A 19,603-nucleotide genomic window follows, 5' to 3' on the forward strand; every position below is an offset into this window, starting at 1 on the left:
TCTTTGGAATCAATCGTATCATGATCTGGAATATCTGGGGTTTCCAACGTACGGTATACATCTCTCGTGTTTACATCTTTTGATATCATATCATTATTATACCTGTATTATGCAATAAGAAATGATCAACCTTTTTTTTTTTTCTTTTTTCTTTTTTTTTTGTTGATTTGGTTTGAAAAAGCAGGAACAGGTAATCAACCAACAAGAGACGATGAGATATACAATATCAAAAGACAATCATATGATCAAAAAAGTATATATATATATATATATATTATTCATAAATCACAGGCAAATCCATCTTCGCTCCGTTCTTCTTATGTTTCTTTTCGTTGAGCTTGAGGCTCTTTCGAATTCTTACAATATTCAATTCACCCGGAAAGCTAGCATTGAAATTCTCGCTCTCTTTCTCGCACCTTCTGACGAATTTGGAATGCTTGATGTTCATCTCTTTAGCTCTTAGAAGGAGATTGTCGATCCGTTCGTTCTCCTTTTGCTGCTCTTCTTTATTGGGTGTGGCGATGGTCGAATCGTCAGAGTGGATCGTGATTGGAGTGTCATCGTAAGATGTATCGGCGTCGATCTCAATTGAGTACGAGCTGGTCGAGGTGGGTGATATGTTGGTATCCACGTTCAATCGGAGTGGCAAAAAAGGGTATTCACCGCCTCTTTCGGATTTAGGTCGAGGTTCTTTAACGTATTCGAGTCGGTCATTGTTATGGACTTGGTCAGAGTCGAATTCGGATTGGGAGTCAACGGTGAGTGGAGGGTATTTTCTGAGGTATACACCGTATGACCACGATTCGATAGATACCGTATTGATAGGGGTGGTGGGTGTACCTGGAACAGATGACGAATTGTCGCTTGTAGTTGAACTGGTACTAGCCGTTGAATCGTTAGAGGTCGAAATAAGTGGCGAAGTTGATGTTGATTTTTCTCGGAATTCATATTCTTCTTCTCTTCCTTCTGCTTCTTGTGTCTCGAGGGAGATAGTTGAAGATTTCGATAAGAATAGGAATATCGAACAAAGTATTCGTGCGATATATGATGATACCTTGAATAATAAAATAAACAATATAGTCGGTACAGCCAAACAACCAATGAAGGTATAAACTCCAACTGTAGGAATGAATTCGTATACAATCGAGTTGGTCAGACGTTCGATATGGGATTTGAGTTGTTGATATCGCCATTGGATATCCTTGAGAATAACGATGGGGATGACTATCATGAGGATCAACGTTCGGAAAGAAATGTATGGGAATGGCATCTTGTCGAGTGAGTTGTATCGAAATGGCCAGTATGGTCTGAGTGTAATGGTATGTATGAAAGATTTTCTGAGTATGGGGTGTATGCGACTTGCTGGGAATGAGTAGAATGAGAAGGAAGTAGAAAGTGAAAAGAGATAAAATCGAGTTGGATCCCTTCTTATACACGAAAGCTCGACTACTATGATACATTTTGGGTCACTAGCATGACAGTGCATTGGATTTTATGAAAATAAAGTTGAACGGTGCATGACGCACATGCAGAGTACGTAGAGGTACTTGATTGGTGTTGTTTTTTGGAAATAAAGTTGGATCCTGTGCCGAAGAACGTCTCGGATGGAACAAGCAGAATGGAGTCCAAGTGGGAGTCCAAGTGGCAAATGCCACATCCACATGTAACTTACTGTAGCTCCGGCAAATTCAGTGGCAAGTCTACTGGAAGATGTACAAGGCATACTCGTATTGTGCAACGGTGTTATGATCAATATACCATGCCTATGGGCATCGAACAATTGGAGCTCATCTCCCAGCCATTCATTTCATATCATTCAAATTTCTCAATATCAGAAGAGTATAGTATAGTATATACCAAAGCCAATGTGTATGAATGTGTTCAAGTTCAATATACCTTTCTCCCTTTGCATCTCTTCGTATCAAACCAAATATATTCACCCTCCTTCTCCGCAATTCTACTACTCTTACAACCTTTGAACCAGATATACTCGGATTCGTTATACTTTGTGATCGATCGTGTGGATCTCGATATTTTCTCTTGAGATTGAATGTCGGTGTATACCTCTGGAGAACATTTCTTGGAAGGTTTCAATTCCCCTTCGGAAGGTTCCTCGAGTGCGGTGAGCTTGAGATTGTAGGTTGATAAGGCGAGGGGTGAAGATACCTTGGTAGAGTATGGTGAGGTACGAGTCGAGGTTGAGGTTGATGAAGGTGAGGTATAACCGGAAGAGCTGTTGCTGGCAGGGGTGCTGTTGGTGGTGGTGGTATCGGTTGACATTGTTGATCGTTGGTATATGTTTTTATTGCTGAGGGTGTCGTATTTTTTCTTGTTCCTCGATTTCTTCAAGATGTTTGTCAGAAGAAGAAAAAGAAGAGAAAGGAGAACATTGCCAAGTGTTCGAGCTTGCATTATATATATGCATGCAGTCCAGTAGACCACAGTATACATGGACTTGTAGAATTACGACCCCTCTTGAACTTTGTTTCCCAATATTCTTTCTGACATAAAAGCATTTCATATTGACGTACTCTCTCTGAAACACAGCATCGCATCATACAGTACAGTAAGTTATCGAAAATTGGATAATAGTGGCACTTTATCTTTTGGCTCGCACAGACCCACTATGATGACATGCGGAAAGGACCCTTGTATACCATCAACCCCTCCTTTCGGTCATCAATCGATCAATAACTAACAACACCAGTACGTACTACACACACACACATCAAAGACAAACGAGGAAGATCGTTCCTCTCCCTCGCTTGCCGCTTCGCTCTGATTAGTCCATCCTTCTTCTTATTCTTCTTCTTCTTACCGTATCAACAAACAGCACGACAATCTGTATCTGTTTTTTTTGAATTTGAATGTGTATCTGCAAGTTACTCTGTCCATCTTATGATTCGAGTACTACTCATTCAACTCATTCTTAGCTTTACTTCCGACCATAAAATAGAATACAGCGAAGCATCATTTACATAAAGTGATACGAGATCTCAGTGAGTTGAGTGAATGAGAAGTGAAAGGAAGGTCCTAGTACTGACCGTCCGCTTTGTCACTCCCTCATCAGATCAATTCCTCTAGCAGGTATATGCAGAACAAAACCTATCATCAGCAACAGCCTAAAAACCTCAATCTCAAATCCATAATGACCACCTCGATCTACCAACCCTTCCTTCCTCCTTCATCATACCCAACCACCTGCCTCACCTTCCCTCAAGTTTTCCCCCATTTCATCTCTCCCACACGCATACCGACTCCACCACCGACTCCCGGCCCAAGTGGCTCAAAAGGAGTGAAAATCATTGATCATTCGTCTCTCACTAGACCACCATCACCATCACCTCAGCGACTCAATATCAAGTTAGATAACGAGAACAAACATGAACAGAACCTTGCCAGGAGTAGTTCGGATGATTCAATTCAATCTGCTATACTCGTCACTCCTGAAACTCAATCACCTCTTACTCACACGATCATACTTCGAGATCATACCGAACATCATGACTTGCTGTTATCTTCGCCTGAAGCGAGTGAAGATCACTTGGTTTTTGGTCATGCCGTCCAGCAGGCTTCGACCTCAAAACATCTCTCTCGTACACACAATGTCATCCCCATCGATGCATTCATGGAAGTACGACAATTCCCCCATCACCCACATAAAAATCTCAGAAGGGTTTTCCAACCTCAAACGGCATTTGCCAAAGGAGAGATAATCCATCCTAAATTCTCCTTACTCCTTTCCTCGCATAACAACTCGAATCAACTCAATGAGGAAGAAGAGAACGATGACGATGATGACTCGTCGAGCGAATCGAGTGGCTATTCATCAATCATCCCTTCCGATCAGGCATTAGGAAGAATATGTATGTACCAGTATTGGAGGATGTACGATACTAGGATCAAAGAGGAGATGGAGGAAAGGCGAAGGTTGAGAAAGTTCTTGACCGGAGGAGATCAAGGGGAAGGGGATGGAGAAGGAAAAGTGAGAGACTGGTTATTTGATCAACATCAACATCATCATCAACGCCAACGACAGAAGAATGGCCTTAACAAAGATCCTTCACCTCTCAAGATCACTACCGCCACTGAGGGCAATAGCAGGGGAGATTCTTATCCAAAGACTGTTAGATCTTCATCATCCGCTTATAGTCCTCTATCGCCTGAACCATGGTTGGCTAAACCATATCTCGATAATTCACTCATACCCACCGCTCAAATCAGCTCGAGTCCTAAACTTCGTATGGTCATTGGACAAAGGAATCTCATCTAAGATTGGATAGATTGAGATGAGATGTACCGTAGGACTAGGATAAGGGAGGGGAAATCACAAAACATCAAGATAACACTCACAAGAATTCATCTTCCACTGTATCTTCTCCGCTCCCAATTGATCTAAGATACATTCTACATCAACTCCGGTCTCCTGGCTCTTCTGAGATTTCTTTCTCTCTTCTCTTCGTTATGATACTTTTGGATTGGACTGTCTCTTATTTGTTGACAACATTTACGTTCATCTTACAAATCAATACTTTGATCTGGTTGTATCCTATCTATAATCCTTATTTATTGTATCCTATGCCAATGATTGATACCCACGTATCCTGTAGAAATACCAAACAAAATGTTTTTATACTGGATGAAGCTTATGGATTCTTTTGACCTTTCTGAACGAAACATTACACTTTTTACAGTGTACTGATGGCCACAGAAGTGACAATATGATAATCGTGATCTCTTTATATGCATTAAAACCCATTAAAAATCTTAATCTAACGTATAAAAGACAAATGAGATTTCGTATACACATGTATCATACCAAATCACATGAGATCTCAGCCGTTCAAACTCGTAAGGAATCGTCCCGGACATTCATTCTACTACATTGATTTAGAAAACATCTTCCGCCATTGGACATTCAGCCGTATCATGTTCAGTGCTCTACAAACATACCCAAAAAAAATTATAACACATCAGCTCGTTATTTCATATACAGGACGAAACGTTAAGTGAAAGAAGGTATGACTCACCTCACAATCCGCACACCATTTCCCACTTGCACCGTTCTTTTTCCCCACATCTCCTCCATCACCAAGTACGTTCCCAGCAAATACCGGACAAGCATCCAAATCATGTGGACCCTCACACAGTTCACATCTATCATCTGCGGCCGTATGGGCAGTAGCAGTAGATGAAGATCTGGTATGTGAACTTAAACTTTCTGAAGGTCCATCAGATAATTTACCAGCTCCAGTTGAAGACGAAGATGATCGTAATCTTTCGAGTTCCCTTTCGAGCGAAGAAGCTCGATTCTCCAATTCGTCCTCTCTGTAGATCTTGGCTTCTATCAGTGATTCTAATTCGGCTACTTCTCTGTTGAGCTGTATACAGATGGCCCCAATTAGCTTGATTACAGTGCATACTGAATGGAGCTCACCTCTTTGATCATCACTTTGGCATCTGATAACTCTTTCTGATCGACAGCACAACCAGATCCAGAACCACCTTGACCATCTGAAGCTGCCTCTTCGAGTAATTTGATCTCCTATGTATCAAAATCATCAGAATCACATCAGCAAGACGATTACTAAATCCATACCAAGACAGCTCATGAGGTGTGTCGACTCACCTCTTTCATCAACACCACCTCTTCCTTGAGACTTTCCACCTGTTCTTTCAATTCCGAATTTTCAGCAGAAAGCTCTTGGATGATATGCTGGAACCCTCTGATCTTCTTGTCTGCATCTTCGGTTGATCCAGTTGATAAACGTGATCGTCGATCTTGAGGAAGATTATTTTCAAGCGATGAAGAAGCGGTTGCCTTGAGCTAAGCACGAACACATCAGCGTAAGATCTACCATTTATTGAAACAAGTATCTCCTGCCACGATTGGACAAGATCATACGCCGACAGTCAATTGTAGTATAACTCACCGTTTTCACCTCGTTCTCCAAGCTACTGATCTTAGCTTCCAGATCACCTTTAACTCTCTCCACATCATTGAGTCTGTCAACAACTTCAACAACCTTCTTCTCAGCACCTTCTGCTCGGGTCTCACTCTCAGCCAGCTTGGCTTGGATCTCTTTAAGCTGAGATTCAGCTTCTTGAGCGGTGGTGAGTCTCGCTTGGAGATATTTGAGTTCCTCTTGAGCGGCCAATAAGGCCTTCTCATTGGCCGTAGCAGTCTGAAGGGCAGATCGCATCGATGCCGCTTCCTACATATCACACAAATCCCTCATCAGCAATACACGATATTTTCTGGAATTGGAAGATGACTTACCGAAGCTTCACCTCTCAAACCCTCAATCTCTGCTCTCGCACCTTCCAAAGCCGTTTGGTTCTCTTTCAGCGCACCTTCCAATTCATTCACTCTTGCTTTAGCACCTTGTAGTTGTTCATTCAACTTCTTCATATCATCTTTCAATCCCAGCACCTGCTCCTGACCAGCTTTTTCAGCATCTTTCGATCTGGTCAATTTCCCTCTCCAAGCCTCAGCTTCATTCTCAGCTTGACTCCTCAGATCATCCAACTCTTCTTCCAAAAGTGATATCTTGTTTTGTTGATGTTTCACTTGAGCAGTCAAAGTCTCGTTATCTATCTCAGCGGCTGTGGCAGCCTCGCGCTGACGGGTGGTAGGTGATGGAGGCAATAATGCTTTTTCCTGTTCTTCCCTTGCCTTTTGTAATTTCTCATCTAACACTCTATTGCGATCTTCCAATTCCCGGACACGTTCTTCCAACTCGTATTGTTTCGTCTCGTTGAGTGATATCATTTGCTGTGAGACTCGTGATCAGCTCCATATTTCACTATTTCATCTTCCTCTGATCAGGGCATACATAGTGAGGTTTCGACTTGGAGTAGAGGTGGAACTAAGGTCAAAAAGCGAAACATCACCTACCTGACCAGCATTTGTCAACTCATCCACCAGAGCTTTCATCTCCACCGCCTCCATCTCCGCCGCTTCAGCTCGTTCCGTCATCTTCTTCACCTCCTCTTTCTTAGCTTCCATACCAGCCGATAACTCAGCTTCGTTCCTCTCACTAACTAGCTTCATCTCCTTCTTGAGATCATTCAGAACTTTCTCCTTCGTGGCCAGTTCCTCTTGAGAAGCAGTATGCGCCAATTGTAACTCTTCCGCTAATCTCGCCGCATCTTGAGCATCAGCCAATTGTGATCTAAGCGAATCAGCTTCTTCTCTAGCCTGAGAAGCTTGAATTTGTAATTCTTCCAATTGAGGTAGATCCGATGCTGCTTCGGCGACATTCCTAAGATCTTCTTCCAACTCTGCATTCCTCCTTTTCAATTCTCTTATTTCCTCTTCTAGCGCTTCGGTCTGACGGGCGACAACCACTCGATTTATACTGGATGGACTGGGCGGTGGAGGCATTTCGTGGATATTACTGGCCCTCGGACCACGGGCTGGACGGGGAGTGATTAAGGATCCACCTATACTCTGTCTAGCTGATCGGGCAGGTGTCATTCCTCCTCCCATGGATATCCTAGATGGTTTAGGTGTGGCCGTGCTCTTGACGGATGCGTTGAGGGTCCCCGCTCGAGCCGAATCAAGTTGTTTAGCCGTCATACCCACATATCGACTCGCCCTTGACCCAGCAGTGATTTTGCTTTCCACCCCAGCATTCGCACTGGTACTTGTACCCAATGCAGTCCTAGTCGGTAATGGTTCGTCATCATCTAAGACTGGTGCTCGTCGTACTGAGGATGAGACTGTTCGAGTGGTTCTTCCGGGTGTAGTAGTGGTAGAATCACGTAGTGTTCGATCGAAGGAAGGGGTAGCTCGACCATGTAGTGAGTAAGATGCGGATGAGGAGGCAAGTGAACGATGGGACGAAGCTACAGAGGAAGGTCTTGAGGGTCCAGCAGTTGGTGGTGAGAGCTTGGTAGCGATGACGAAGATACCGCATAGTGGTGGGCAGGAGAAGTAAGAAACGCTATGCGAACATATCAGTCTCTTTCGTCTCGGGAGTACAAGACGAGAGATGTGTAGCTGAGTTGTGGACAACGAGAAAAGATAACTAACCCTTCCACCGTTCCATCGTTTTTACCTTTACCCGCAAATCCACCTTCCAACTCCACTCCTGCCCAAACGCCTTCTTTGAACTGTGTCGCACCTAGAAATCTAAGTCTACCTTCGTATCCCATCGAGTTGATCCTCACTTTCTCGCCTACTACCGGGACCCATTTGGAGGTATCGTTGGCATTTGACGCTCTTGATTCTGGTCGTCTAGCAAACGGTGTACTTGATGTAGTAGACGAAGCCATGGATGTTCGACGGGGAGTGAATGGAGTGGTCGTAGAGGTCGATAAGGATGGTCTACCTGTTCTCGAAACACTCCTGGAAGCCAAGGGGGTGTTGGGCATTCCCAAACCCAGGGGTGTTTTCGGTCTCACGCCGGGTGTACGGGGTGCTGCTCGCCCCGCGGATGATACACCAAGTAAAGAAGGTGATGAAGGATCTTCGGGTCCAGTTTTCCTCAGACTACTTGGCGGTCTGACTTTGAGAGCTTCCTGTAATGCCCTGTCCATCACGTCGTCAGAGGTCGAAGGAGTCGGTATATGACCTGGACCGAGGGATGATCGGGGTCGTCTAGTGGTAGGTGTCGGTATTCCTGTACTAGGAGATGAAGTGGATGATCGACTGGGTGTCGATAGTGTCGGGAGTCGGGACATGATGGAAGTGGGCGTGCTGTTGTTGGCTTCTGAGAGCCGTGCCGATTATGCTGGAATGACAATATCGTGTGCTGATTTCTTTTGATGATTTTGGATGATGAATGTTGTTGACACTTTTGTTGTCTGTGCACGCGTTGACTGATCGGATCGCGTGGTGTACCATGGTATGTTACATAATCACGGTGCATGTTTGACTTGTGGCACCGTACGAATCCTTCTTGAACTATATATTTCCAAAATGATCTGGGTTTGCCTTGTTCTGAAGGATGTATGACTCCCTGTTGGTCTCGAGAAATGAAGTGCTATGGGTGATATATATGAGACACAGAAATTTGATCTTGCCACTCATCCTGTTCTTTCTTGTTTTATCTTCCCATCAATGCTTCTCAAAGCGATACCTCATTCTGACCTCAGAAATCCATAAAAGGAAGACTACAGCAGATTCACCATGTCTGCCGGACTCCATCATCAGATCACCTCCGGCGCAATGCACATTCAGGATCCCCTGTTCAAACTATCCGAGGTACCCGACGTGGTAGAATACCTCGCCAACCTCTCTCCGAAAGACCTTACAGCAATTCTACGAGACGAACGAATAATGAATGACTTCAAATGTTCCTTGTACTCCGATCCGACACAGAATGCTCACCAGCCTTCATCCACTGTTGGAAGCCATTGTGGTCGAATGGTGTTCGATGAGATCATGAAGCAAGTGAGAGAGAAACGAATGATGAAAAGACTTGCCGAATTGGAAAAATTCGAGGGCGGAAGTGAAAAAGAAAGATGTTATTTGATGTTTGGCATGACCATTTGAGCCAGGTAGGCTGGTTCTCCCGATCAAAGACACTAGTCTGAAAGATTATACTGAGTTGGATTTGTGATTTCAATAGTCTTACAGGTTTGACGATCAAACAGATGAACCTAATGTCTTCTAGGTTGGGTAAAAACCACGAATAAAAGCATTGACACCTTAGGGACATCTTTTTGTACATATAACATCATACTGTCATGCATTACTATCCGATCAAGTGTTGTCTACAGCAAACAATCTTGAAGGAGAGCCTTGCGATGTAAAAGGAGCAGTCCCATGAGTCAAGTAAGCAGTTACCATACGTTGACATGAAGATTTGAAGTGATACTATTCGTACAGTACGTACATACACATAGCTCCTCCCTTCATCGTCGAAAATATGAACATGGCATATCTACGGCTACGTAGAAAGCAAGAATACGAGAGTTGACTGAAAATTCGAAAACATATAATTATATTGATACAGTATTAAATAACACAGTTGAAAGTGGGATACCGTAAAATATTATTACCCCTCATTGCAGATCAAGAATATTGAATGCTGTGAGCTGTCTTCCCAGAAATTAACATTTCGAAACTGATCACAAAACTCCCTCCGATTCTCCCGGAGTGTATGTTACTCAACTCTCTCTTACTCATCATGTAAACCCACATAACTCGCATCTCTTCTCAAGATAGGTTCCAGCCATTCATCTCTCTGTTTCTTCTTCCTATATTCGCTCAAAAGAGTGAAACTCGATTTCCTCCTTTCCACCACATTCTTCTTCTTGTCTTCCAATTCGAAAAATGGTGAATCATCCATATTTGCATTGATGAGACTTTGTCTTCTGCTCATTGGTGATGAAGGGCCAAAAGGTTTGGTAGATGAATCAGACAATTTCCTAGATAAGTTTGGAATGACCGTTGGACCATACCATGCTGCTACGATTTCACTTGTCCACCAATCCTTCTCCAATCTCCGAACTTTCTCTTCTAACCCTTCTGACTCACCCCTCGAATCGTTTTCAACCTCACTAGGGTGTATATGTTGGCTCTTGGTAGTAATTTCCGGTGAATGCTGATGTGTGTCTTTGAGATTGTTCTGACCGCTCTTCCGTCTAATGTTGTGATTATGATGATGCCCATTCTTATGAGTCAACGGAGGATGAGATTGAAGCAGTATAGAAGAGAATGGAGTATTTGAACTAATACCATTAGATCCCGAAGAGGGAGTACTAGATGGAGGAGTAGGTAGTTGAGGTACCGCCTTGGGATCAGGAGAGAGCGATACTGCTCTATGATAGAAATCGATCAAAGAATTCATATATCTTGGAGAAGCATTGAGAGATTTAGAGTACGCGACCAAGACTGAGGAGATCGTCGATAGCAACTTGGATAATCTCTCTTCAGGACTTAGCATATTGCTCTTGCTAGCTGTAGTGGTAGTGGTTCTGGTTGAAGTGGAAGAAGATCGTCGTACTTGAGTATGTATAGGCGGGGAAGCATGAGGAGTGATTAGTGGGGGAGAGATGTTGGTTATTGTTGATGTAGGAGATGACATCTCGTCCTAAGTATCAATAAGGCCACGGGGAGATGATATGATAAAAAGACGATTGGATATGGGTGGCAAACAATCGAGATCAAGTATTGTGATGGACTGTATCGGTTCACCCGGTTATATAAGTGGATGTATCATGGTATTCTCAAGATTCGTCACATCATCATCTTCTTATGCCTTCAAGGAGAAGAAATGTATGAAAGGATGACTATTACCCCAAGTATGTCCGGTTATTCTTTCAGCATCAAGTGGAGTATTTGGCATATCGCATCATACTGTATCACGGGAAGAGGAAGAATCTTGATCCATCCGGAAGTATTGGAAGAAACTTGTTTCTGTACTGTCAGTATCAGCCGTCTGTTGGTGTGATGCGATTAGTATACTCGAATGAATGATCAATAGTCCAGGAACATCGTGTATTCATACCTGACATCATACTTGGATCCTTTCACCCTTTGCTCTCCGTTAAGATCCGGAAATCAAGATCCGTTGATATCGGATAACCCATGAAGCGATTGATCATCCGGAATAGCCGAGCTTATGAAGATGTCCATCGCAGGAATGGTCATCGAAAGGCAATCGACCTTTGAAAGATGTTTTTCACCGTATGATGTGACTGACACTGAAGACTCCGTCCATCAGAAGGCGATGTTGAATGATATCGGATGCATGCGGTTGGTGAAGATGTGCAATGCTGTATGAGATGGATTATAAAATAGCCATGTGGCTCCCCTACACCAACTTACTACTTCCCTTTTCCCTCTCTTCTATATTCTTCATAGTCCTCTCACTACATTCCCATAGATCCTTCATCAGCCCACCACATTTCTCACCTATCACTTCGTCAGGCTGCGAGGCGTGTTTATCTAAACATTGCCTGTAGGTGAATATCTGTTCGGAGCATGAGTTTTTCAGTTCGGCGAGGTGTGGTACACTACCATTAATCACATACAAATAAGGTCAGCTTTGGCTCATATCCTTATCGCTATTGACGATGACATCACTTGATCACTTCCCCAGGCAAAATCGAGCTGTCTTGATAGAAAGACAGGAATTCATCGGACTTACCTCGCATCGGCACATGCAGCTAAAGCCTTTCCTTCAGGTCTACATATCGAATTCCAATCTCCGGCTTGGTTCCTCAAAACACACTATCGCAGTACTCCATCAGCAATTCTTGGGCCTCAACATATGACATGTAATGTAGAATCCGAGATGATCATCTCCTAGCTCACATCTTGATATTTGGCCATCTGTTCGGCGCATTCTGAGCATACAATCAGCGATCTACAATGTGTGGAGCATCGTCCCACTCACTTGATGCTACCAGATTGTATGACAGATCCATGGTGTCTATGTTGTTTATCATCCGACATGCGAAGATATACTTCTGTTTGGGCTGGTGTAATCTTATTCTTGTGCTTTCGAAAAAAACAGAAACATCCCAATGTATGATCTTCCGTCGGAAAAGACCCCAACACAGATTACGTAACCACCCCCAAGATCTCCTGGCGACTGTTTTGTTTCAGGTCAAGTCAAAAGATAAACAACCGAAACCGACATCATTCAACTTACTACCCTGGTCATATCATTATCGTACATTCCTTGTACATTGCTATCCATTTCGATACTATCACTTACTCACCATGGATGCTCATGCAAGGGCACGGATGCCCCCGCCCCATCAAACCCCCAAACTGTCCTCCCGATCAACACCCTTCGCTCCCAAGACTCCCTCTCACATGAAATCGCCTCCCCTCACTACGTCCCACAATGGTAATACACCCCATCATCCCGAACCGCTCTCCAACATCTTGTCGCCCAAGGAAGGTGGTGCTGGATCGACAAGACTGAAGATCAAATCTGCTACTACCCCGGAAGCCAAATCTCGATTATTGGTCAAGCCAATAGGTGCTCGAGCCCAAGTCCAACATGCGCAACGATCCAATAACGATCTGCTTTCCACACCATCCGTAAGACTGGTCAAAAGACCTAATACACCGAATTATGAACCCACGTTGGCGGATGAAGGGTGGATGTCGGCTGATACGCACCCTATCGAGGCGTCCAGTATGATGGATTTTGATGAGTACGAGAATGAAATGGCGGAGACGGAGGCCGTGCTGGTATCTGTAAGGTGAGTTCTTCATGTATGCATTCTGCAACTGTATACATGAGACTGTAAGTATTGGAGCTGATCCTTAACACAGAGTACGACCACCCAACCCCGTAGAACTTCGTTCAGATGCTGGAAGTGTATGGACCATTCCTGAACATGATCCTCATTTACTTAAATTGGCTAAAGGTACAGAAGGTACAAGGGAAGATAGGGATTGGATCTTCGGTGAGCCAAGTTCATCTCGAGAGCGTTACATGCAGCTCATACTTGCATCTTAGATCGAATCCTTCCTCCTCATTCAGATAATGGCAAAGTATATGGTACTTCTGCCAGAAGGCATGTCCGATGTGAGTCATGCCTATCCTTTCGTTCAACGTCACAACTTTACTAATACAAACGACTTTCATAGCTGCAATGGAAGGATACAACGCAGTCATATTCGCCTACGGTCAAACAGCATCTGGTAAAACACATACTTTATCTGGATCGTCAATGGAACCAGGTATCATCCCGTTAGCGATCTCAGACCTATTCTCTCAGATTCGTTCTACCCCCGATAGAGAGTTCTTGCTTAGAGCATCATACTTGGAATTATACAATGAAACGATCATTGATTTGCTCGCAACTGTGCCAGGTGCGGAACTGCATTTGAGTGAAGGTAAGAAGGGAGTGGTGATCAATGGATTGACAGAAGTTGCCGTAAGGTCTGAAGCAGATGTGAAGAAGTTATTGAGATCGGGTGAAGATAGGAGAAAGGTTGGGGCGACGGATTGGAATGCTAGAAGTTCAAGATCGCATTGTGTCTTCAGAATCGTAAGTGCCTGTTTCTGCCTCGAAGATACATAACTTGAAAGCTGATAAAATTGATTGAATTAGACCATTGAATCTCGATCTAGGAATCCAGCTATAGAAGAAGCTCCTGTAGGAGCGAGAACACCAGGCGGCAGGCTCAAGGCTGCAGGTGACAAGATGACTAGGATCAGCACTTTGTCCATCATCGGTATGTCAGCTGCTATCATTGCGTCAAGGTCACAGCTGATGATCGAGGGTGTAAACAGATTTAGCAGGTTCGGAGAAGCATACTTCGTCGAAGGAGAGAAATGCGGAAGGAAAACACATCAATCAATCGTAAACTATAACGTCTTCCTGTGTTCCAAAGCCGGCGGAGTAAGCTGACTCGATAAATCAGATTGTTGACCCTCAAATTGGTCATTTCCAAACTTGCTGATCTGGCTTCGAAACGGAATGTCACCCATGTACCATACAGGGATAGTAAACTGTGAGTTATGGTTTCTCAGTTTACATCTGGCTTATTGGGTTGTCCGCGTCGTTTACAAGCTGACACCCTATGCAGTACTCGTCTATTACAAAATTCGCTATCTGGTGATGCCCTCATCTCAGTGATTTGTACCGTATCCCCATCTTCACTCAATTTAGCAGAATCGATTTCGACCCTGGCCTTTGCTCAAGGACTGAAGAGGGTGGTATTGAAAGCGCAGAAGAAGGAAGTGGTCGATCCTCATGCTTTGATACAGCAGTATCAAAATGAGATTGCTGAGCTGAGAGCGCAATTGAGAGAGAAGGAGATGCACGGAGGTAATAAGAATGAGGTGAGTTCATCTATATTTACACTTTCATCGTAACAGCAATGATGCGAGGAAAATTGTGCTGACCATATACTTTTGACTGATATAGCGAGACAAGAACGAAGCTATGGAGAAGAGGTTGAACGAATTGAAGAGTATGATCTTAACTTCGGTAAACGTTAACTCACCCAATCCAGAGGATAATGCAGCAGTAAGTACCCATACTCTCTCATATCAGAGATGTTATTTAAGATGTTATCACGATATACAGATGATTCCGCCCAGTCCAGCCAAGATGAGATATCCCAAATTAGAATACGACCGACCATCTGCCGAGCTATTGGAAGAATTACATGCTGAGCAACTTCATCGGGCAGAGTTGGAAGATGAAGTGGCAAGGTTGAAAGCTGAATTAGCTACTAGACCTTTGGAACCTAATAAGGAGATTGTGGGATTAAGGAACGAAGTGGCTGAATTGAGGTTGATTGCTGGTACGTTGCGATTTTAATTCACCTGCCATATCACTTCATATACATCCTGTTAATCTCATGCTAACCGGGTCAAATGTTTTTTCTCAATGATTTAGATGATTACGAGCGACATCTCCTTGAACCATCTAGGAAAGTCCGAGCAGACGTCGAGAAAGAATTCGCAGATAAGATGAAGACTTTAGAAAATCAACTTGACAGTAAGAAGATTTGGGCGAATAGATTAGATGAGAATGTCAGATTTATCACCCAGGAGAATAAAGCGCTAGAGGCTGTGAGTGGCATCTACCCGACTCCTGATTTTCAAGCAGTCAGACACTATCATACAATGTATGCTAATGATGCTTTTTTGTAGAGATGCCTGGACGCCGAGTCGAAAGTACATCAAATAATCGAATTCATCAATCTCGCTTTATCCCCCTCCGACCCCGACGCTTTACTTCCCATACCGGAGTCAGAGGAAGTTCGAGAACTATCACCAGAAAGGGAATTACCTACGTTGGTGGTATCAGATGATTTCTCACCCTCCCTTCCCTGTTCAGGAGGGAAGTCGACGTTAACACTTTCCGCTTCGAAGATGAGAGCGACTTTCTCGCAGATGGACTTAGCGAACTTCAATGATAAGTTCGGAAGTCTCACTGTGGCAGGTAAAGGTAAAGGTGGTAAAGGATTGGGTATAGGAGGGATGGGAGGGTCAGGATGGGGAGGAAAGATGTTAAGGGAGGAAAGTAGTTTTGCTTTAGCTGAAGTTGCAGGGGATGATGATGACTTTTAAGCTGCCAGACTGAAATATCATGTTTGCTTAACTGTTCACTCGTACCATATTTCCCACGCTTTCCGATTACGTTTTGTACTATGAGCTGTATGTGTATTCACCTAAAACCCAAAATGATGATCATGCATAAAAAACGGACATTCAATGATTATTATGTATCTACCTTTTTCGTTTTGTACCAATCTAACAGATTGTATAATGGTAGTGATACTTTTGAACAGGGGATCTCAACCTCCACGGATCCCGAAGAGGGATTGGTTTCTTTGCATGGTATATCGGGGGATATAGATCGTGATATACTCGTCGGGTCTCTTCTTGCTCTCGATCCATCTCTTCTTGCTGTTCAATATGGCGTTTGGTATAAGAATCTGATTCGATTTTGGCCTTGTGTGATTCTGAGATGTTTTCAGATGGTGAGGATTTGGTAGGAAGATCGACGAACCAAGGTGATATCGGGATCGGAAGAAAATCCTCATCGTCATCGTCATTGTCATTGTTATGGTAGTCATCGTCATCCTTGATGTGTTTCGAGATTGGAATGAGAGCATCCTCATCTTCATCCGATGAAAAAGCGTCCTTAAGTGAAGAGAAAATCGTATTTGACAATGATTGATGATGATACTGCTGGTCCTGGAGGTCAAGTTCAATAGGAGAATCTTGATCCTCGTCTTGATCCTCATCTTCATTTTCGTCCACACGTCCCCTCTTATCTCTAACTCCCCTTTCATCCTCATCCCCGTCTTCGTCCTCAACCCCATCCTCCTTTTCCCTCTCAGTTCCATCTTCGTCCCCGTTTTCCCTGTCACCCGAGATCGAAATCACTCCTTCAAACAACGAATTTACCAAGTACGAGTTTCTTTTCATCTCTTCAACCTCAACCAAATCTTCTTTCCAATCTAACACAGATACGCTCGAGTGTCGTTTCTTCGCAATCGTTCGTCGTTCCTTGAACTTCATCTTCGGATTTTGTATTGGTATGACTGGAGCAATGAAAAGAAGAATCGCAACGAAACACATGTATGAAACACATCATTTATATCCCATAATTTCTATACCGTTGGCCATGGCGGCGTAAAGTCTCATGAATATTCGACATTAAAATTCGAGCAATGACCGAAGAAACAAGGTTCGTCGTTCATCGTTCGTCTCTTTCATCATTTCTTCGGACCGGATGATCCAGGAAAAGCAAAAATGCCACAATGACGACTCTTCTTTCACAACTACACGGCAAGGAATATGCTCGTTACATGATGCATGAATGACTGGATTGGATTGAACTGGTGTTACATACTACTACTACTCCGTCACTCAATTCTCGTAGTTGATTATATTTTCTTTTGTGAAAGTTCTACGGCAACCTTGAAAGCGCCTAACAAAGCTGTCAATTGCATTTTCTCAGAACCGCCCACTGATAATCGATGTCTATACCCCATCCAATAGAATCAAGGTTAGTACGTGTACGTATAAACAGGGGAAATGGTATGGCTCACTCTGTACTACCTAAATGATCCAAAAGATATATACGAGATTGTTTTGGTAACTCGACAGTATCCAAGAAATCATATGCTCCAGCTATCAGATCCTGTAATGCTAACCCTTTATCAACCTTGAGCGATGTGATCACTGATTTTACAAAGGGAGGAATACGGACACGGTGATCAGCTTTAGAAGTACGATTATCTCTCAAAAGCGGTGTACGATGGAACCGTTCACTTACATGAATAACTCGTGCCAAATTCATCAGACATCATACTCTGAACGACTCGCTCGATATCCTTGGGATGTGGGTTGCCCGTACAGTTGTATACGGCAGTCTCATCCACTACATCATATGCGGCGTGGCATGCCTAGATAGAAGTACTTCGTGAGCTGTGGTCACTGAAGAGTGAGGAAGTATTAGCTCACCTGCAGTACATTCAACGCTCGTCTCATATCACCTCTCGACAATTTGAGTAAAGCATCACGTCCATCATCAGTCAGGTTGACCCTGTCTCGAATCATCAGCTTCGGCACTAGTCCTCCTAGCGATTGGAAGCTGAAAGTGACACTCACCCTTCCTTCTCTACCACCTCGTCTACTTTCCTCTGAACTTCTTTCTCAGGTAATGGTGAGAACCTGAATCTTGTACATCGTGATTGAATAGCAGGTGTGATCTTATTCACATAGTTACACAAAATGCAGAATCGGACGTTTTTGGTGTGCGTTTCGATTACTGCGGACAATGATGTCTATGAGTGAACAGAGGATAGAGAAGGAAGAGCAGAATTGAACCTACCTCTCCTCAAAGCAGACTGAGCAGCTTGCGTCATCATATCCGCCTCATCCAGTATGACCAATTTGAATCCTTTACTATATATCAAAGTCAACATCAGCAGCTTATACTGCCCAACGTAACAGGAGAGGAGGCTGAATCGGTGAAACATACGAGAACAACACCTTTGTCATAGCAAAATTCTTGATCTGTTCTCTCACTACATCTATACCTCTATCATCTGAAGCGTTCAACTCCAGTATATGTTTCTTATATGGTGGACCATATAATCTTCTGGCCAAGGCGAGAACGGTGGATGTTTTACCGGTACCTGCAGATAGAGAATAACTTAGCAAGTTTCACGATAGGAAGACAGATAATAAAAGTAAAAAAAAACATGTGTAATCTCAGTTGCTGACTTACCAGGTGGTCCATATAAGAGTAAATGAGGTAATCGACCAGCTTCTATGAATTTCTCAACTACAATAATCACGAAACTTAGTCAGCAAGATGTCCTAGCAGTGCAGATGCAAGGGAGATACGAGAAGATTCACACTGTCCTGCAGTTGGAAGAAGCAAGTAAAGTGATTCACTCACTCGTACTGGTTATATCCTGATGCGAAACAACTTCATCCAAAGTATTAGGTCTATATTTTTCAACCCTTTATATCATACCAATCAACCATCACAATCGTGTACATCATCTATCAGTTGGAGGATCAGACTTACCAGGGTAATCCCTCTTTATCATTCAAAGCTTTAATCTCCTCATCACTCAACACCTTCGTACCGCCTCTCTCATCCGCTTTACCTTTACCTTTAGCATTAGCCATGAGTGCTGCCATGGCATTGGCAGGTGTTGCTGATCCTGCGGGAGGATCAATATCCATCGGTTCGGACATTGTGTTTCGAATTAGCGGAGCTGTTCCTTTCTATATATGTATGGTGAGAATAGCGCGATAGCCTATATGCTTCTTACTACTAGGGATAATGTGCAAGGATAATGGTGGTGATGTTGTATTGAATATTAATCTTGTATTGGACAGTATAAACTGATCACGGTCAGAAGAAGAGAGGGGGAGAGAGAGAACATGACGAAAAGGAAAACACGATCGTCAGCTTGGTCATTGGACGCGTCGGTTGATTTGATTAGGCATGTCATGTGGCGGTGTCGCGAGAACACCATAGTCAACGGCGGAGTCTCTTATGGACAGAGTGATATGAATAACTATGCTGTTCTCTTCGTACAGTGGAGAAGTGTGTACAGACCCATCTCTGTAATTCAGTGAATGGGATCTATATTGTTCTCTCACGCTTTTATCAGACGAACTTCATGCATGATACAGTA

General features: G+C 43.4%; 10 protein-coding genes across 10 annotated transcripts; 3 read left to right on the forward strand and 7 right to left on the reverse strand.

Annotated features, from left to right (window-relative positions):
• Window positions 1-274: 274 nt before the first annotated feature.
• On the reverse strand, window positions 275-1,270 carry V865_003243 (uncharacterized protein; the record flags this gene model as incomplete). Its single annotated transcript, XM_066227040.1, has 1 exon — window positions 275-1,270. One exon carries the CDS (start codon window positions 1,268-1,270, stop codon window positions 275-277), a length of 996 nt encoding a protein of 331 aa, XP_066083137.1.
• A 617-nt stretch (window positions 1,271-1,887) lies between these two features.
• On the reverse strand, window positions 1,888-2,280 carry V865_003244 (uncharacterized protein; the record flags this gene model as incomplete). Its single annotated transcript, XM_066227041.1, has 1 exon — window positions 1,888-2,280. The coding sequence occupies one exon, from the start codon at window positions 2,278-2,280 to the stop codon at window positions 1,888-1,890; it is 393 nt and encodes a 130-aa protein (XP_066083138.1).
• An 868-nt stretch (window positions 2,281-3,148) lies between these two features.
• V865_003245 (uncharacterized protein) lies at window positions 3,149-4,273 on the forward strand (the record flags this gene model as incomplete). Its single annotated transcript, XM_066227042.1, has 1 exon — window positions 3,149-4,273. One exon carries the CDS (start codon window positions 3,149-3,151, stop codon window positions 4,271-4,273), a length of 1,125 nt encoding a protein of 374 aa, XP_066083139.1.
• A 617-nt stretch (window positions 4,274-4,890) lies between these two features.
• Window positions 4,891-8,688, reverse strand: V865_003246 (uncharacterized protein; the record flags this gene model as incomplete). Its single annotated transcript, XM_066227043.1, has 9 exons — window positions 4,891-4,941; window positions 5,031-5,381; window positions 5,438-5,545; window positions 5,630-5,827; window positions 5,934-5,980; window positions 6,059-6,215; window positions 6,281-6,775; window positions 6,899-7,949; window positions 8,039-8,688. 9 exons carry the CDS (start codon window positions 8,686-8,688, stop codon window positions 4,891-4,893), a joined length of 3,108 nt encoding a protein of 1,035 aa, XP_066083140.1.
• A 448-nt stretch (window positions 8,689-9,136) lies between these two features.
• V865_003247 (uncharacterized protein) lies at window positions 9,137-9,502 on the forward strand (the record flags this gene model as incomplete). The annotated part of the gene is made up of 1 exon (XM_066227044.1): window positions 9,137-9,502. The coding sequence occupies one exon, from the start codon at window positions 9,137-9,139 to the stop codon at window positions 9,500-9,502; it is 366 nt and encodes a 121-aa protein (XP_066083141.1).
• A 628-nt stretch (window positions 9,503-10,130) lies between these two features.
• Window positions 10,131-11,039, reverse strand: V865_003248 (uncharacterized protein; the record flags this gene model as incomplete). The annotated part of the gene is made up of 1 exon (XM_066227045.1): window positions 10,131-11,039. One exon carries the CDS (start codon window positions 11,037-11,039, stop codon window positions 10,131-10,133), a length of 909 nt encoding a protein of 302 aa, XP_066083142.1.
• Window positions 11,040-11,768: 729 nt separating this feature from the next.
• Window positions 11,769-12,384, reverse strand: V865_003249 (uncharacterized protein; the record flags this gene model as incomplete). Its single annotated transcript, XM_066227046.1, has 4 exons — window positions 11,769-11,970; window positions 12,105-12,187; window positions 12,272-12,303; window positions 12,354-12,384. The coding sequence occupies 4 exons, from the start codon at window positions 12,382-12,384 to the stop codon at window positions 11,769-11,771; spliced, it is 348 nt and encodes a 115-aa protein (XP_066083143.1).
• A 298-nt stretch (window positions 12,385-12,682) lies between these two features.
• V865_003250 (uncharacterized protein) lies at window positions 12,683-16,004 on the forward strand (the record flags this gene model as incomplete). Its single annotated transcript, XM_066227047.1, has 12 exons — window positions 12,683-13,173; window positions 13,247-13,380; window positions 13,434-13,502; window positions 13,565-13,968; window positions 14,032-14,155; window positions 14,214-14,283; window positions 14,345-14,434; window positions 14,510-14,765; window positions 14,851-14,952; window positions 15,013-15,232; window positions 15,328-15,503; window positions 15,585-16,004. 12 exons carry the CDS (start codon window positions 12,683-12,685, stop codon window positions 16,002-16,004), a joined length of 2,556 nt encoding a protein of 851 aa, XP_066083144.1.
• A 183-nt stretch (window positions 16,005-16,187) lies between these two features.
• V865_003251 (uncharacterized protein) lies at window positions 16,188-16,961 on the reverse strand (the record flags this gene model as incomplete). Its single annotated transcript, XM_066227048.1, has 1 exon — window positions 16,188-16,961. The coding sequence occupies one exon, from the start codon at window positions 16,959-16,961 to the stop codon at window positions 16,188-16,190; it is 774 nt and encodes a 257-aa protein (XP_066083145.1).
• Window positions 16,962-17,329: 368 nt separating this feature from the next.
• Window positions 17,330-19,157, reverse strand: V865_003252 (uncharacterized protein; the record flags this gene model as incomplete). Its single annotated transcript, XM_066227049.1, has 10 exons — window positions 17,330-17,426; window positions 17,495-17,627; window positions 17,722-17,851; window positions 17,910-17,991; window positions 18,057-18,216; window positions 18,280-18,353; window positions 18,430-18,586; window positions 18,679-18,735; window positions 18,853-18,917; window positions 18,985-19,157. 10 exons carry the CDS (start codon window positions 19,155-19,157, stop codon window positions 17,330-17,332), a joined length of 1,128 nt encoding a protein of 375 aa, XP_066083146.1.
• Between the last annotated feature and the right edge of the window lie 446 nt (window positions 19,158-19,603).

Source organism: Kwoniella europaea, chromosome 1 (assembly GCF_036810445.1).
Source record: "Kwoniella europaea PYCC6329 chromosome 1, complete sequence".
NCBI classification, from domain to species: domain Eukaryota; kingdom Fungi; phylum Basidiomycota; class Tremellomycetes; order Tremellales; family Cryptococcaceae; genus Kwoniella; species Kwoniella europaea.